The sequence below is a fragment of the Pseudochaenichthys georgianus genome, chromosome 4 (genome assembly GCF_902827115.2).
Source record: "Pseudochaenichthys georgianus chromosome 4, fPseGeo1.2, whole genome shotgun sequence".
NCBI classification, from domain to species: domain Eukaryota; kingdom Metazoa; phylum Chordata; class Actinopteri; order Perciformes; family Channichthyidae; genus Pseudochaenichthys; species Pseudochaenichthys georgianus.
In genome coordinates, this window is record NC_047506.1 from 16,631,408 (window position 1) to 16,649,670 (window position 18,263).

The 18,263-nt window shown below is 41.1% G+C and overlaps 2 protein-coding genes across 8 annotated transcripts in view; one reads left to right on the forward strand and one right to left on the reverse strand.

Annotated features, from left to right (window-relative positions):
* Positions 1 to 465: 465 nt before the first annotated feature.
* Positions 466 to 8,276, reverse strand: ddx59 (DEAD (Asp-Glu-Ala-Asp) box polypeptide 59). The gene is made up of 8 exons (XM_034081270.2): positions 8,195 to 8,276; positions 7,030 to 7,886; positions 5,897 to 6,079; positions 5,709 to 5,798; positions 2,987 to 3,238; positions 1,686 to 1,838; positions 1,030 to 1,158; positions 466 to 917 (listed from the first exon to the last, which is right to left on the reverse strand). Exons 2-8 carry the CDS (start codon positions 7,867 to 7,869, stop codon positions 657 to 659), a joined length of 1,908 nt encoding a protein of 635 aa, XP_033937161.1. The 5' UTR covers positions 7,870 to 7,886; positions 8,195 to 8,276; the 3' UTR covers positions 466 to 656.
* A 556-nt stretch (positions 8,277 to 8,832) lies between these two features.
* Positions 8,833 to 18,263, forward strand: part of camsap2a (calmodulin regulated spectrin-associated protein family, member 2a) — a 48,633-nt gene continuing 39,202 nt past the window's right edge. For 2 of the 7 annotated variants that reach the window (XM_034081055.2, XM_034081057.2), the window contains exons 1-2: positions 8,834 to 9,517; positions 14,484 to 14,743. In XM_034081055.2, the coding sequence (XP_033936946.1) occupies positions 9,379 to 9,517; positions 14,484 to 14,743 (399 nt within the window). In that variant the 5' untranslated portion in view covers positions 8,834 to 9,378. Of the gene's footprint in view, positions 9,518 to 14,483; positions 14,744 to 18,263 lie in introns of all 7 variants that reach the window. The other 5 variants (XM_034081059.2, XM_034081061.2, XM_034081058.2 and 2 more) reach the window with 3 other exon arrangements.

Genomic DNA, 18,263 nt, shown 5'->3' on the forward strand with positions numbered 1-18,263 from the left:
TCCATCGGTTTGTTATTGTCCACTTATCTCTTCCGCGTTCGCCCGCTTTATTTTCAAATCGCCCCCAGAAGTGACCGCTGATTGGCTGAATTCTCTCAAGCCGTTACGTCATGTCGTGGTCACAACATGTAGGTACCTGAGGCTGACGGTGGGTGGCAGCATAATCAAGGTTATAATGTGTATATGCACCACAAAGTGAAGCCGGAAAGCCTGTATGTTTCCCAATGAAAAAAAATGTGCTGCTCATATTTTCCTGTCTAAAATTAGCACTCTACCGTTAACAAAGTGACGTACTCTAGGGTTTAAACTAAAACATATCAAACTATATCTGCGGTGGGAAAGGGCAGATATTTTTCCTGTCAACAATATATTTTACTCAGTGTTTGAAATGTCAAAGTAACTTATATAAAACAATACAATTTAAATAAATATACACATAGTCTGTAGCCTACCTCAGTATTCAAAAAAGGCACATCAGCCTGTTTTATATCTGTGTTTTGAAGAAGATAATACCACTATTTGAATACATTGTAGTACATAAATTACAAAAGTCATTTATTCATGGACAATTGTTTTTCTCCAAAAAACTATTTACAAAATAAACATTTAGCATTGACCATATAAATAGACATCACCACTGGCATTACAAAAATAGACTATTTCTTGCGTCGGTCGTGTTTCCTTATGATGTCTATGAGGTTGTTCTTAGTGACCAGCGTGTTGTCAGACTCTTGCTTGACCTTTTTTCTTTCCCTCTTCTGCTGCTCATGAAGGTAGGGGGAATTAAGGAGCTGAGGAGGCAGTGAGGACCCTGTGGCTTTGACCCGCTTCACCACCTCCAGGAACATCCGTTTATGGGTGTTGTTGAGAAAGGTGATGGCTGTCCCTCTGTGTCCCAGCCGGCCAGCCCGGCCCACCTGGATGTAAGAAATGAAGATATGTCTTGTGTTGCTCAATTTTAACTTTAAAATGCTGTAAAAAAGTTGGACCACTCACACCGAACCACAATTCTACTCCAGTATTACTAACCTGATGGACATACTCATCCATTGTGTTTGGCATGTCAAAGTTAACCACCAATTTGACATTGGCAAGGTCGAGTCCTCTGCCTAACACACCTGTACTGATCACAACTTCAAAGTCTCCTTCCAGAAGTCCCTGAGGATGACACAGATCAAATATTAAATTGTAAGCTACAATATGTTAAGCCTGATCAGCATTTCAAAATGTATGACGTACATTTCACTAAAACTCAACATAGTTCTGTGGACCTCTGTAAATGATAACCATGGTTAAGAAAAAATATATCGGCAAAAACAATATGTATGCTTCAGGATTTTAACAAATATAATTTTAAACTCTGGATCTATTGGTTGGTCCATCTTAAAAACAACAAAACCATAGATATGTATATTATAAATTGGCAAGATCCCAATTTTCCTTTGTGAGGAAGGATGTTAAATCCATTTGAAAAAAAAATATTTCTATCAGGAGTTGTATTTTGTTACAGCATCCTTCTGCATTCAATATTATATAAAACAACAGTTGAGTCTGAAGTCTCAGCTCTAGGTGTATGTGGTCCTGCAGCTAAATGTTATTCCAGAGCAACACTCTTGGACAACAAACATAGGAGAAGTGTTATTTATCCTCTTGACAGCGCATGTTCTGGCTGCCGCTGGTCTCACCCTGAGGATGCGGTTGCGCTGCCACTGGGTCTTGTCAGAGTGGATTGCCACAGTATTGAGGCCTGTCACCTTGGCGACCGCTTCGCACAGTAGATCAGCCCCCAGTTTACAGTCTACAAACACCACCACTGGAGGCTGGTACAGCTTACTGTCCTGCAAACCCACAAGGAAAAACAAAGGGGTGATGTTAGTTTATTATTAATTGTTTGCTCTTTGCATTTTTATATGGATTTGTATATACATACACTATATATATTTTAACATATACTATTTGCTCATTAGGCTTCAAGGAATGTGACATTTAAAATGTAGGGCATGCATGTTCTTTTTAACAAACCTTTGGACAGGTTCAGAGGTTTAAGTCCTCTTGAAGATTGCGACCTTGACTCTCCAGCCAACAAAACACTTACTGCAGGACTGGCTTACATGCCTACCAATAATCTAGATAACCTGTAACTTTTCCACATTGAAAAATAACGTGTTTCTGATTCAAGCAGCAGGTTAGATAAAGTGATAATGATGGTTATGACTGATTTCTATGTCATGTCGACTCTAGAGTCTTGGTTTTCCTGAGTGTACCATCCAATTTCCCTTGTAATAACCTTATGATTCTACAGTACTCCTGCTACACCACCTTCCCCTGTTCAGAGACGGCAGATTTATACTCTGAGCGGCATTCAAGAACAGATGTCATAATCAGAAAAAGAAAAATCCCTATTACAACCACCCTCCACTCAGAGAAGTAGCTCCTGTTACTCACACAATGCTCTAACAAAACGTATTTACCGGCTGAATTGGACCCTTCCTGTCCTGCCCTGTGTAAATGGTGCAAGCCATTGCTGGGATTCCTGGACAGGGGCCATAGCCCGAGGCCCACCCATTTCCTCCAGACAGGGGCAGGGCTGCAGAATGGCTGTCTAAATATGGTGTAGTGCGGAGACTGGTCTTGGAGCTTTAGGAATTATCACCTTTAAACAGACCGTTTTAAAGTGTCAAGCTGGGGCTAGTCTGTATAAAGACTGAGTGATATAGCCATTATAAACATACATTTTGGTAATAATCCACTTTCCGTGTTTGTCCCTTTCAAAGCACTCTCCAGAGTACAATAAGACTTTGTGTTACACAAGACCTAAGCAAACTGCTGACCTTTTTAATAATAGACAGCCTATGTTGGCAGTGAAACTGAGTTTCAAATGGTACTCCACCCAAAATGTTTCCATATTTTAAGATTTCCTGAGGAAAAACACTGTGTACCTTTTGAAGTAACTCTAAAAGCTCTAAACCTCAAGTCTTTAACCTACATTGAGAATCTCAAACAGCTTCTTCTTCTTGGAGGGTTCCTCTAACCAAAGCACGATCTGCCTCACGTTGGCACAGGGCTGGTTCTTCTCTCCAATAGCGATACGGACAGGGTCGCGAACCAATCGGGCAGCCAGCTCCTCCGTCCCTGTGGGGATGGTGGCCGAGGCCAGCAGAGTTTGGTGTTCTTCTGGGACGTGCTCCAAAACCTCCAACACCTGCTGCTGGAAACCCATCTTCAACATAGTGTCAACCTAAAGGACACACCCCAAATACAGAAGGTTGCAGGACTTTCTCCATTTCACAATTGTATGATTTCTGTACAATTAACAGCATATAATGAAATACTTTAAAAACTATTATTAAGGAAATCCTCAATTTGTTAGCATGTTTTGGGAAATGAGGCGACTTTAGTCAAAGATAGCTATCATTAAATCCTCATAACGTCCAACTCCAGTGTTTCCCCTATATACAAATAGTGGCGGCGCAGCGCCACTGCTGACATATGTGCGCCGCTGCTAGGGGGCGCCAGCCAGGTACCCAAAAAAAAAACTACTACTTTTTCATTTTTTATTGTTTGTTATGTGGATTTGTAGTATTTGTGTTACTGTATGTTCAATAAAGGTGTATTTTTGCTAAATGTTGAGACATTGCCACTGTATGTACTAGGCAGGGCCGATCTTTGGCACAGGCGGTCGCCTAGGGTGCCAGATCTGGGGGGGCTGCGCTGGTAGCTCTGGGAGGGAAAAAACATTTTTGAACGTTGGCGCTCATCCAAATGTTCGGCCTTGATGTAACAACATTCATAATTAAGTAAATGTAACACCCTTTTCACCTCGGTTACACTTTTCATTTGCCCTGTACGATGGGCGCTGTAAGTGATGAAAGTGGGGGATGTTGGCTTATCTGGCGCCTGCTGCTCACAGCCAAAGTGCGAGCATGGGAGCGAGAGAGAGGGCGCACCGGTACCGGCGCTGTTGTTATTAGAATCTGGTGCTAGCTGCACTAACGGATATAAGAAGTAGATGTTTCTACAACCAGGGTGGAGGAGAGCTCTCCTGTCAGACTGAGAGGCTCAGTGAGGTAAAGGACTCTCTGAGTGTTTAGATAAGTTAATTTTAGTCTAAGTTATCTCAGTGGGTCTCAAACGTTTTGACCACAAATTATGTAAACACATATTTTCAAGGCACTCCTTTATAATTATTAGGATAAATAAAAACAGGTTTGAAATCATTCCAATGTATACTATAGGACAGTAAACCAAAAATATCGTTTAAAGTTGGAGAGATACAAAAATATGAATAAATAAATAAATGTTAACTAGGTAAAATAAGATATGAATGAACACAAATAAAATAAGCTACATTTATTTGTTATTGGCTATGGTAGGTTATTGGTTATGTTCACATAATTATTTGATTATTAAAATGTAAACCGATCTTTTTCATATGGGTGTTTTAGAGTTGTACCCCCTAGATCAGGTCTCTAGTAATTGTGTGCTCAAAGTGCACCAGATTGAAGCATTTTACTTTAAAGGTCCCGTGTCATGGCCATTTACACTGATCATAATTCCATTGTTGAGGTCTACTAGAACAGATTTATATTGTGCAATTTTCCAAACTCACATTGGTTTCTCAAACAGCATCTCTGTAAACTACGTGTATTCACTGAATTTCACTCTCTGCCTTTAACGGCTCGTTGTAGCTCCAATAGCTCCAGCCCCCACCCTCCATGTGAGCACAGTGTGCTCCGATTGGTCGGGACGTTGTGAATCGCGCTAAGCTCCGTGGAGGGGTTGTTTCCTTGTTTAGCGATACACAGCGAAACACAGCCAAACTCATCCTGAGCACACACAAAGTCACAGCCGAAGTAAAAACAATAAGTGTGGCTTGATATTGAGTAAGAAAAAGGTTGATAAACGCTGTGAGAATGGGTCTGCAGAGAGAATTTTGCCGCGATCCCAACTGTCTGTTATCAGCCTGCAGCCAGGGAGGAGAAATCAGCAGAGCTGCTTGCACTGAGTGTGTGTGTGTGAGGAAGTCTGTGGATTGGTCAATTCACATCATGCGTACCCGGAAGAATCAAATGGACAATGACGTATCTCCAACGAGGCGTTTTGGGGAGGTATTTTCTGTTTTAGAGTTTTACTCGCTACAGGGTGTACTTTGAGGGTTTTGACTCTGCACACTGTTTACATGCATAAAAACCTTCATAACACACAAGGGGACGGGTACTAACCAGAAAAGCATGACATGGGACCTTTAAAATGTTAAAAAAAGGGCATACCCCCGGACCCCCCTAGAGGATGTGACGTCCACCCCCCAATTCAAACATGTTCATACAATAATGAATACATTTGAAGCCATTTTAACATCTATTACCTATGTCAATAGGTTTCTGTTTTTGTAGTGTATTTGCCTTTTGTAGAGACTTTTCATTTATTCTTTATATATAAAATCTCGCCTAGGGCAGCAAATTGGCTAGAACCAGCCCTGGTACTAGGCCTCAAGAGCCTTTCTTGTACTGACACATAGAAACAAATTGGCGGGGCTGCTGTATCAACACACACTGGTTTTCTGGGAGATACTAAGTTTAAAGACTTGGATGCAGAGGATTTCAAAGACCTGCAACTTTACTGTCTTTGATGGATTTACCTTTGTGTAAAACATTTTCACTAAAGAATGAAACCTCTAGGAAATCTGAAACGCTCTGTGTTTATCATACCTCATCAACCACCACTACCTTCACCATGTCCAGCTGCACTGCCTTCTGCTTCAGGATCTCGATGAGTCGCCCTGGGGTGGCTATGATAATCTAAAGGGGAATGAGAGAAAAGAACATGATGCTGTAGGAAAGCTACAAAGTGTTTGGATTGAGGAAGAAGAAAGTTACTGTAAAGACAAAGAGTGTACTTTGATGCTGCTTTTGAGGCGGTGGAGTTGCTGGGGGAGGGGCATGCCGCCCACCAGCAGAGCGGTCCTCATGTTGGGGACACCTATCACCAGCTCCTTGGCCTGCCTCTCTATCTGAATGGCCAGCTCCCTGGTGGGGGTCAGGATGAGAGCCACAGGACTGCCTGCACTCTGTGCTGGCTTCTAAACAAAAAATGTTTACAGCATCTTAAGCAATATATACTTATATAAACATACACACACATATGCAAGCCCAACAGCCATTAGCCATGAAGCAATACATGTTATTAAGTTATATGAGAGAGACGTTTCATGAATAGTTTAATAGTACTATTCATTTTTAGTTGTTCCCATTAAAAATAGATGAATTATTTTGGACTTAATGGCCAGCTCCCTCATTGTTATCTTGCTAAAGGACACTTCTGCTCATAGGTAAAATATCAGTCTGAAATATCTAACCATTTCAGTTGAGTTTACCTTCTAACCATGCAAACAATCTGCTGTATAATAATACTGATGATAATTCCCAAAATAAAGTAGGTTCCTTTTGATTTTGTCTAAACAAAGAGATTTACTTGACCTGGACAATATCTTTGTTTATGCTGGTCACTACTTATTATAATTGTAAATACTGTTTTGAACTTTTGTGAAGAATAACTTTTGTAGGTTAAGAAGAAGAATAAAACAATTCTGTATTTTTTCTAAACGTAAGTTAACCTGTTTCAGATATTTACAGATATGCATCACCATATGTTTATTATGGTGATGGTGTGTAAATGTTTACATTCCTTTTAACATCAGTATGTCTAAGTGATTGATGGATTATCAAGGCTAACACGATTACTGCTAGAATGTAACTGTATTTGCTTTTCCAAATTGCATTAATGCAATAACTCAAACAAGGCTAAGTTTATGTGGAGGCCGAGATGCGGTTTAACTTATATGTTTTTATCACCGTGACTTAAAATGTAAAATCTGCCGACATGTAAGGTTAAATAAGGCTGACTTCTGACAGGCAGGATGCTGGACGTGTTTGCCAAATGTGTTTGTTTCTTCTAGATAACATATCCCTATAGAAGTTTCCTATAGATGAATTAATCTCTTTCTCTTGGTATAAAAAGGCACTACTGTACCTCCAGTGCCCTCACTACCACTGGCAGCAGGAAGGCTACAGTCTTCCCTGATCCTGTATCAGCACTGACGATCACATCCCTGCCGGTGAGTCCAACCGGCACCATCTGCATCTGGACCGGCGTGGGCGCCGCATACCCAGCCTTTTTCAGGTTGCCATTCAGCGTGGCAGGGAAGCCACAGTGTTCAAACTCAAGGATGGGCCTCTTGACTTCACTCCCTTGGGTTTCTATGCCCAGCTCCTGTTTGATACGCTGCACCTGCTCCTCTGTTAGGCCTGATATGAACAGATCATCTTTGTAGGCATAGACTGCCTCACTTCCACCCACTCCATCGGTGTCAACTGCTGACTGTTGAGGTTGAGTCCTTTCATCTCCAATTGTGTCCTTACGGTTAAACACGTCCGCACCAGTGCCCATCCCCATTTTGAACAAATGTTTTGCTTTGCACTCAAGACTGCAAACATCATTGTCAGTACTGTCACAAATGTACTCCCCATAGCGACCACACATCACACAGACTGGCTCTCCTGGCTCAGGCCACCTCTGGCTCTTTTTAAAGGATTTGACAGGTTCCTCCTCTTCCTCTTCCTCTGTATCACTTGAGGCGGATGGGTCTTCATCCTTAAGCACTGGGCTTTCTGTCAAACATGCTGATTCTCCACTTGCTTTTATTGTCTCATCCTGTGTTTTGGTGCCTTCACTGATTTCCTCCTTCTGAACTGGTGTCGCTGAACTTCCTTCATCTTTTCTCTCCTCCTGAGATACCTTGCTTTTTTTATTCAACACTGGGCCTGAGACCTGGGCAGGTCTCTTTACTTTTAGGGCTCTTGGCATGAACATTTTTCCGGATTGTTTACCTGCAAAACATCAAGAAACATAAATGTCAAGGGTTTCAAAGTCAGAGTTAAGATTTCTACAGAACATAAATACATACCGACTAAAAGTCATATTCCCAAAGGTACACATGTTCGTTTAGTAACAAAATAACAGTAGGCTATCACAAACACCAGTTTAACAGCAACTCTTGGCTTCTTGGCTCAAAAGGAAGTCATATGTTCGTGTATTTGGTCAAATCATTTGTCAAACCACACTTCGACCTGACTCATAAACGCCGGGAAGTATACGCTGAATGTTTAATACAATAAAAGCATTAAGTTACACATACCTTCTTCCAACGCGTTATTTTCCAGCGATTCAAAACAATCACTGACGACGCAGACCAATGACGTGTATTGCTTTGCATGTTGGGAAATGTGGTTCGTGGAACATCGCCCCTTTACTCTCCCTTCTGTTGTTAACAGACCTTGTTGGTGTTTTTTTATTCAATCGTAAACATATTTGACCTTACTGTAAACCTTTATTGACATTCGTGGTCTTCTATCATGTATAATGAGTGTATGTATAACATGGAGTGGCTGGGTAATTAAACCGGGTTGTCAAGGTAATTAAACTGCTGGAAAAAGGATAGAGCAGTAGTCAGTAACTTGAAAGGAGGTCTTTCTGTCAATTTAAAAATAATAAGGTATTATGTAAATAAATTGTCTTCATTTTATTGGTCAAATTGTAGGCATGGTGTCCTTTTTCATGTTACATTCAAATGCTCATTGAACACTTTACAGTTCGACCAAAGACGTAAAGGAGTGCTCTCTATCCTGGTGTAAGGGCTTGTAATTAAAATATTTTAATAAGCCGGCTGTGATTTGGTATATAATTGCAGTCTCAACAATACACGGATTTATTTCTATGATAGGAAATGACAATACACGGCCAAAACAACAAACCACAACAAAACAAAGTGTTAACATTCCCCACAGTAGTGAATGCACCGTCCGCGCATGCGTATTGCGGAACAAAGGTGCTGTGCTCGGAGTGCCACAGTGCGGCAGGAAAACCGCACCACGGCACCAAGAACAGAATAGAGGAGAGAATGCCAAACACATAGGCAATTCATACAAAAATACATGGACATAAAAGGGAGAAGGCGTCTGCTTTCACAGAAGCCAAAGAATGGAAATATTTGTGTTTCCATTCTAGCTGAAGAGCTATTTTTCCTCTGAAACCCAAGGAAACCTTCGCTGCTTGGTCCGACGAAGCCCATTGCATCTGGTAGACAGCAGTATGGATGAAAAACAAGACTAGCTGATCATTGTGTCAACGAAACTGAATAAGAAGAACAAATCCCAGCAAAAGTCCAATTGTATCACTTAAAGAACCCGTGAATACTCGGAAGAAAGACGTTGTATGTCATCATTTTACAGCCGTTAATGGTTTTTTCAAGAAATTCCAGTGGTGGGATGCCTTCGCGTTGTGTTGCCTCATAGGATTCAACAATACAGTTCAGGGAGAAATATGGGTGAAGTGCAGGACGCCAGGGATGTTAAGAAGACCTGTGTTGCCCCGGCAGTAAAGTCTTTTGAGCACTATGACTTCCCCCGGGGAAAGATCTGTTGCAGCCTCACATGGCTGGTGGCCAAAGCGTACGGGACAGGTAGGTGCACAACTGTATAGTCAAATACCTGCATGCTGTATGAGTAGCTTGTTTTACAATGCATGTTTATAAATAATTGAATTACCTACTAAAGGCCAGAACCTAACGCAGTACGTGTAAAATATGCCAATAAAAACACATACAAAACATTACCTGCTCAGACTACACTGCAGAGACACCTAGAGAACAGTTATTCACAATAGACTTATCATTGATAAGGCTACACCAGTATTCTCTACTATCAGCCTGTCGAAATATCACAGGGATTTTACCTGTTTTGGTCCATGGACAATATCGGGTTGTGTTGCGGACCCTCTTAAATGAATAGCCTATTGGAAAGACAATAAATAGTATCCCAAGAGGAGATAAAACCAGTTGCCTGTACTAGTGATCATAAATATGTTGTCCTACTTAATGAAAAGGGAATATTCAGTGTGGAACTTGGAGCTAGGCAGGTGTCCCATATTATGTCACCTTCAGGGAACAGCATCCACATTTAGAAAAAGATGCATCACATCATGAGATTGCTTTCATACATTGTGAACAGCAATTTGGGGCAAATGGAAAGGTTCAGGTTTTTTCGTAATAGACCTATTTCATGTTTATCTTGCCTCATTGATATCACTTTCTTGATTCTGATATATTACACGATATTATAGATTTACCTTAGTATCTTATCAAAGGTCCAAATAGGGTTTGCAAGTAGTCGGAAGTGGGTTTCTTTTTACTCATTTAAAAAACCTGCTCTTATAAGATACGATAATATAATAAGATAATCAATATTAATGCAGAGGTGTATCCATATAGCCTGGCTCTATTCCTTTTGAATTGCCAGCCAACATTGCGGTGAAAACAAAATGGCAATTCAGTCTGATTATCTGATTGTCAGTATGGATAATACATAGCTAGAGAGGAGGGTTGTTACATGGGGTCTCAGAGGCCCCCCTCACTGTTGCAATACTAGGATTCAAAATAGATTTTAAAGGGGCGTTTTAGTGCTGTGGTTGTTTACCTGAGATAGTAGCTTTTGTTTCTCCACATCTTACTTTTGTTAGACTATACTGCAAAGCTGATGCTGAGAAACCGCTCAAAATATGTTAAACTCAAAATAATGAAAAATGCAAATGAATGGTGCTTTCACATGAAGTCTTTTTTCAATTGAACATGTCAAATATGTCCATCTAGGACTAGTACCAAAGATTGATGTGCTCTTTCATAATTTCCAGGCTGCTCGATTATGGCAAAAATCATAATCTCGATTATTTGGGTCAATAATTGATATCACGATTATTAAAAATGATTATCCATTTACTTTGAAAACATCAATTTATTGGAGAAAAAAATGTGACCAGTATGTTTTTAACAGTTGATGTAACTGAATTACCAATTGAAAAAAAAAAAGTAATAATAATAATAATAAAAAAATAATCTTTTAATTTCGATTACGTTGTTTTCATAATCGTTGAAAGCCATAATCGTAATTGCGATTAAAATGTGATTAATTGAGCAGCCCTAACAAAGCCTATATCTCTTATCACCCTATGTTGTCCAGCAATTGGAATTACAACAACATGAGTTAACAGTATCAGCAACTCGTCTCTTTCCACATCCATCAACCCCTCTTGTTTCATTGTGAGCGTCAGTGAAAATGGTATGATTCCAACACCCATAACACACACTCACACGAGTCACATGTTACCAATACAAGCAGGGATTTAACAGACATACTTCAGAATTAGGTTCATCAGCCTTCAGAGTAGGTACAATTCAAGGTTTTTATTGTCATGTGTACAGAGCTACAGTGTAGTTATGACAATGGATATCTTAGGTCACAGGCTCCTCCAACAGAAACACAATAAAACAGATACAATAGTGCAAGTAAATACAATAAAATAGAATATAATAGAAATAGTGCAAGAATAGTCATACAAGTTGCAAACAGATGAATGCTATGGATGTTCTTTCAAAAGTGCAGGTGTTTAACAGTCTTATGGCCTGTGGAAATGGGCCTAATGGTGTTGTCTGTCATCAGCTAATCATATTGAGCAGCTAAACATGCACAACACATTTTGAAATACCAGTAAGTGTGCTGTTTGTCCGCGGGAAGTCTCTTAAAAGTCAAGTGAAATACCCAACTGCACTTGACATTTATGTTATGCTTGGTGCCAGAGCCAAGGCTGATTGATAGGATGCCATCAGGGAACATAGAAGTACCTAACCATGCAAAGCCCTAAAGCTATAGGCATAATTAAAGATGTATTGCATGGCCCCTGCCTGATCACATGTTCAAGTCACTCAAACGTTTGTCCTACCACTGATGCATTTTCTTTGTTCGTATTAGGAGCGTGTTTGAAAAGATGCACAGTTACAAAACTTAATTACACGTTATGCAGAAGCATCTGAAAGACAAAACTACTACTACTGACTGAATGCTCAAATTCTGAATTTCCCAGGACTGATGGTGACTTATTTGAAGCAGCAGCTTGGGCTAAAACGAGTTCTTGCTCTATTGGCTTTCACTGAAGTGGAACGGATGTTGGTCTAAATATGAATCCTGAGGCTTTGTGAGAGGTTGTGAGTGGATCGAGCGGCTCAGTGTGTGCACTTCTCCAAATGTAAACCCCACACAATTCAGGGTGTACGTTTGACCTTAGAAATATGCTGTGCCTGTTCATATGTTGGTATCAGATTTTGCTTTGACAATATGAGTGCAAACGGAACACACTGTCTTCATATTCTTCTTCTCTATTTCTGTTGCCTCTATTCAACTACTTCCTATGATCCCCATCATCGTGGTTATTAATCACCAGCTTAATCTTCATATGGGCTGAAACAGATTTGCCATATAAATACAAACACATCTGTTTGTCTGCACAGTGCAGACAGGTGGTATTCTGCTACTGTCGCCACCGAGCACATTATTCCTTGCTCTGTATTGTGCAAGCCCTCTGAACACGAGATTCCTTGCAGATCCTCCGTGTATCCTCTGTCAGAACTGAAGGAAATGGGTTGATTCCAAAAATACAACTCTCCAGAGAGAGAGGGAGGGAAGGAGGGAGAGTGCAAGGAATAGAGAGAACAGGCTCATCTCCGGATCCCTGCCTACGCTGCTCTGAATACTTCTGCATCTGCCTCATTACACCAATGCAGCAGGGCATCAGGAAGAGATGTTGCCTCTGCAGCAGATCATCTTCTGTGTGAAAATACGATCAAGCTCACACCGATTCCACTGCATGTGCAATGCAGCTCATGTTAAGAGCTCAGAGGAGATTCACTGTGACCAACGGCTTTCCTGTTTGCATGCTGGGTGATACTGTATGTTGGAGCGAAATGAGTAACTGTAATTCTTTCAACGTTCCCCAAACAAGTACTTAACAGATTCCCTTCTTCAATACATTAAACCATTGCGTATTGAGTTTGCTGTGTGCAATTGATGGAACACTGCTCTTGTAGTGATTTCATTAAAGTAATTAGAGTAATGTGATTTTCAGCTCAGTGAACTGGGCCACACACACACACACACACACACACACACACACACACACACACACACACACACACACACACACACACACACACACACACACACACACACACACATTCCTCACAGTGAAGTCTTCTTTAAACGTCAGCTATTGTCCAGTTACAACATGAACTTAGGCCAGAAAAGATTTGAGGGCACAAGAAAAGCCTTTATGTTGAAAAATAAAATGCAATATGTAAAACACCTCAGCAATATGCCTGACCTCAACATCCCACAAGCTCGAGGCATGTTGCTCTGTAGCTCAGCCTGACCTCTGACCTCCCTGTGTGCGTGTGGGGATCTTTGTTTGAATCAATAACACAATAAGGTAGTCAGGAAAAGGATATAAGCCAGATAGCTGCTGCTGCGGTATGGATCTCTGTTCCGTAATGACACAGAGTCCATTTGTAGATGACCTTGTTGATGATGGTCAGCATAAGAAGGTGATTCATTGACGGTGGAGGTTGGGTAGCAGCGTCAGAGTGAGTAAAGCTCTCTCACCATATGCCACATTTGTCTCTGCTTACACCCAGGCAGTCATCTAATGTCTATCTATACTCCTGCTGCTGCCTCTGACACTGTGATGAGCTCCGACTGCTTGGGGAGGGCGTGCAGATGTGTTTGGATGTTTTGCATAGAAGCAAAATCTGAAGCAATATCAAACCAATTGTTTTTGTGTTTTCATAAGAAGTGCTTTCGTTGGTTTGTTTGTAATAATTCTTCCAAGCTCAGAAATCGCTGGTAAGAAAGGAATGAGACTAAAGCAATACAAAAGGCATTACTAGTATTGTTTTTGGACTATCCCCTTGCAGTGGACTTGTGTGCCAGTGGACTTGTGTGCGCACACACACACACACACACACACACACACACACACACACACACACACACACACACACACACACACACGCACACACTTACAGGCTCTCCCGTTGAGAGGCAGGAAGAGAGAGGGTGTTCCCAGGGAGCTGGAAGCTGCAGACTAAGATGAATCGATCGGGTTCCACTCCTCCTGCAGTTACTATAGCAACGCTCAGGTCGATCCACACACATCCACGTCAAAATAACGTCAATGCATTGAAGTGAAAAATGAAGCGCTCTTGCCAAATATGGTAGTGAATGTGGACTAAGGAGAAAAAAAGCTGCCATCACTATTTACGTCACAGTTTCCAGATTGTTTTACTTTTCTATTCAATGGATTTGTGATAGAATTTAAATATCTTCTGTGAAATGGGTGATGGGCAAAGTGGTTTAGCTTTTCACAATTAAGAAAATTAATTGAACATTTTTATCCTCAGTTCACATCTCAGCGGCATATGTTGTTGATGATATAGAAACCTGCCACTGTGGGGGCAAATAAACACAGTATTGTCTTCTAATCGAGCATCTAAGAAATGTGGAATGTCTTACCCAGCATCCAACTTTCTCTCTTTCATTATACAGACAGTATCCCAGCTGATTTAAAGGACCCCTTCTACACCGACCAGTATGAGCAGGAGCACCTGAAGCCCCCCCTGGCCAGCCTCCTGCTGTCTGCAGACCTCTACTGCAGGGCGGGCAGCCTCGTCCTGAGCAGTGATGCTGACCACCCCCTGCTGGGCCACGATGCTGTCGTCCAGGCGCTGGCTCAGCGGGGGCTCTACGTCACCGACCAGGAGAGACTGGTCACCGAGAGGGACCTTCGGAAGAGGCCTCTGCAAATGGTAAGAGAGATTTGTAAATCCTTTCTTTCATTTCAGGGTGCAGATGTCCCGAATAAACTCTATGGCTGCACGATTTTGGGAAAAAATAGAATTGCGATTTTTCTGACAAATATTGCGATTCGATTTGCGATATTTGTTTTTAAGCGACCCAACGGAAGTTTATTGTAAAATGCGGCCATATCACCTTCTATCATGGGCCACTTCTAATTTGTTAACAATGGCTGGTACATGTGGAGCACAGCACTTCTGATTGGTGTGGATGACTGACACACAAGAAGGAAAAAAAATCGATTAATCGTTCAGCCCTAGGTTCCTGCTTTGTGAGCATCGAGTGTTATGTCACAGTGACCATCACAGCTAGGAACGTATCTGTCTTTTTAAAAATTCCCTTTAGTATCATTTGAAACCAGCCTTGTACCATACATACATACTTTCTGTTCCCTCAGTTCATGAGGCATACTTAAATAGATACATTGTTTATTAGACACATGACCAATGCCAGTGGAATTTGTTATTCTATGCAGCACAAACGCATACATTGCCAACAGAAGAAGCTCCTGGAAATGCATATGAAGAGGAGGCAAGGGAGAGGAGTTCAGAGTCCTGTAGGGAAAAGGCTGTTTTTAAAGTGTTACATCTTGGTGACCTATAACAGTCATCTGAGGGTAGGAGCTGAGAGGTGCAGGATGTGAGGGGTGGGAGATTCTCTACTTTACAGTTGTTCTGAGTATGTAGAGATTTAGCTGAGGGGAGTTAGCCTATGATGTTGGGTGCCTTGTTAACTATCCTCTGTAGTTGTTTGTGATCAATCCAGTGATTCAGCCAGCGTCATTTATAAAAATGTATCCAACTTCAGTGTTTTCTGACGTGAGGGTGCCTCTCATTTTGTATTTGCCAGACAGCAGATAGGGGAAATCTCTTTAGTGTACATTTAAAAATCACATTGGTCTGTTTTTTGAGCATTTCAAAGAAGAAAGAAAGAAACCAGAAAGCTAGTGTATCAAACAAAGCATTGGTGATTGGTGGAGTTATTATTCACTCTCTGAGCCTGTCTGGGGAATGAAACAAGCTGACCCCAAGGCTCCCACTGCCCTGTGTGTATGTGTCATATCTCAGTGTCTTTGTAGCTCATCTCTATCGCTCATCCTACTGAGTGAGAGTGAGGGATCCTCATTATTTGGGGCCATTTCTCAATAGGAGGCTTTATTGCTTCAGTGAATTGCAATTGAGAAACAATTAGCACACAGTTTGCCTGCAGTCTGTTTGTAGAGTCTTGCTGCTTTTAATTTCCTTTCTATGCTAATTCAAAAGTTAATTAAGCTTAGTTTGAGTGTACATTTCAAGCACTTTGTTTAGTGAAGACAGCAAGTATTTTTGTATTTTGAATTTGTTAGTGTCGTTGTCGTTCTACTTGATCCTAATATTCTGATCTTTCCCCTTATCCACCGCCTTCACATAATTCACCATTTGTCTCCCCTTTAGCTTGTCTCCCTTTTCCACCCATACTGCCATTCAACCTAAACAAAATCCCTTATATCCCATTCTTCTCACATTTCATTCCTTTATTCCCACATCTCCCCCAAGCTGTAACTTGTTGGTCTTTTTGTATTATTTCCTAGCCTTATACCATTTAATTTTTTTATAAAACAAAAATAAGTTATATACTAGTAGCATACGACAAACATGAGCGCCATTTAGTATTTGCTTATTAGGAAGAGAATACAGACTTGAAACTGTGGATTACCTGCTGCACATAAGGCACCTCAGGTGGGGGATCATCTATTATTTAAAAACTGACTAAGGGTTGCCAAGGTGACCAGAACCTGTCCTGGCTGACATCTGTGAGGTTGGGGGAAATCTGCAAGAAGAGACATGAAGAGTTAGAGTGTGGTTGAATAGGATCAGTGTGTATTCTTCTGCAACAGACTGAACGAGTACCTGCAGCTCGGACTGTGAGCTTCTCTGGATAATTAGTGCTGCAGCGATGAATAAATGCTGCTTCGTGACATTAAATGCTGCTTCATGGTATTTTTAGCTGAGCATTTATTTTGTAACTCAGCAGTTTGCATAAGGTATAATACTTGTCAGACTAAGCAACTTCAGTGGAGGCTTAGTAGGTCACTCAGAGTTAGATGCTGCTGATGTCAGACACATGTCATAACTGAACGCTTTACTGACATGTTCAAGAGGTTGCCAAACTGACTTTGCATTTAAGTCCTGTTCTATACCCGCTTTCTTTTCTGTCACTATTCTGCCCACTCATCCTTCTGTCTTCTGCCATGTGAAGATGATGGCCTCTCACTCGCCTACATATATTCTGACGCTCTCCACCTGTATTGCTAACAACAGAACAGAGCGAGGGAGAGATGCGGAGGAGGGCTGACGATCTGAAAATGGTATTCTAGCATTTCACATTACAGCCCACACAAAGCACAGCTGCACTTAATATGATAACTCAAATTCATCATCAAAAGGCTGTAATTGCTAAGTGCTTGATTGTGTTCTTTTTAAATGGTCAGTCCTATGTGAACAGCTTTGTTCGTTGTGATGAGTGTTGGAGACTCAGCAAAACACCACGGGAACAATAACCATTTTCTCTTCCTTCAAATTGTTTCTGTGCAGGAGAAAAGGTAACATTGAAGTTATATGCACAGAGTATAGTGGCACAGAGTCGCACCTTTCATCACAGCAGCAAGGCAGGGAAGGTGGTAAATGTTTAGAAACAATAATTGACATTTAGTACTTGATTTAGAGCACGCACACTCTACATCAAAAACGCTCTGCTCCAAATTCACATACTGCTGGACACAGAGCAGCCCCACTGCACTGATGGTGTATTGCCTTGCTCTAGGGCACTTCAGCAGTGATAATGAGGAATGGATAAGCTCTGTTGTCCCATCTCTACTGTGTTTGAATTGCCATTGCACCCGAGGCACAAGAGAGTAAGCTTTTGCTAAATCAGAGCTGGATTTCACACAGTGTTGTTTTGCAGAGGCGGGCCACTGCACCAATATCATGTGCTATCATCATCTAAAATAGAATTGTAAAATGTATCTCAAATGAAAAGTTACTAATTACAACAAAATAGTTCCTACAACAAATACCAATAATGTAATGGCTTTTATTTATATCATAATCTACTCAGAAACCTGATGACATGCAGCAGCGTGCCACGATTTGAATCAACAGTTTCCTGGCTTTCCTTTAACCACAGGAACATGATGGTGATGTATCGGTATGTTCTCTTTACTTCCTTGACCTCGTTGCGGTGAGAATCGATGTTCATCCTAGCTGCCGAACCTTGAATGTCACAGCTTTAATATTTAATAAAGCTGTAGTAAATAGGTCATTTTGTTGCCAAGAGTTTTAATGTAGTGTATAAATCACGCGTATGTTGGATCGACTATGTTGGATCACACCTAATGGTTTTCTGAGTTGCTTATTGGCTATACCGGGGCTGTGTCTGTGAAGGTATGTCAGAAAAGCAATAAAACAGACAGCTTTATAGTCAGACAATGCT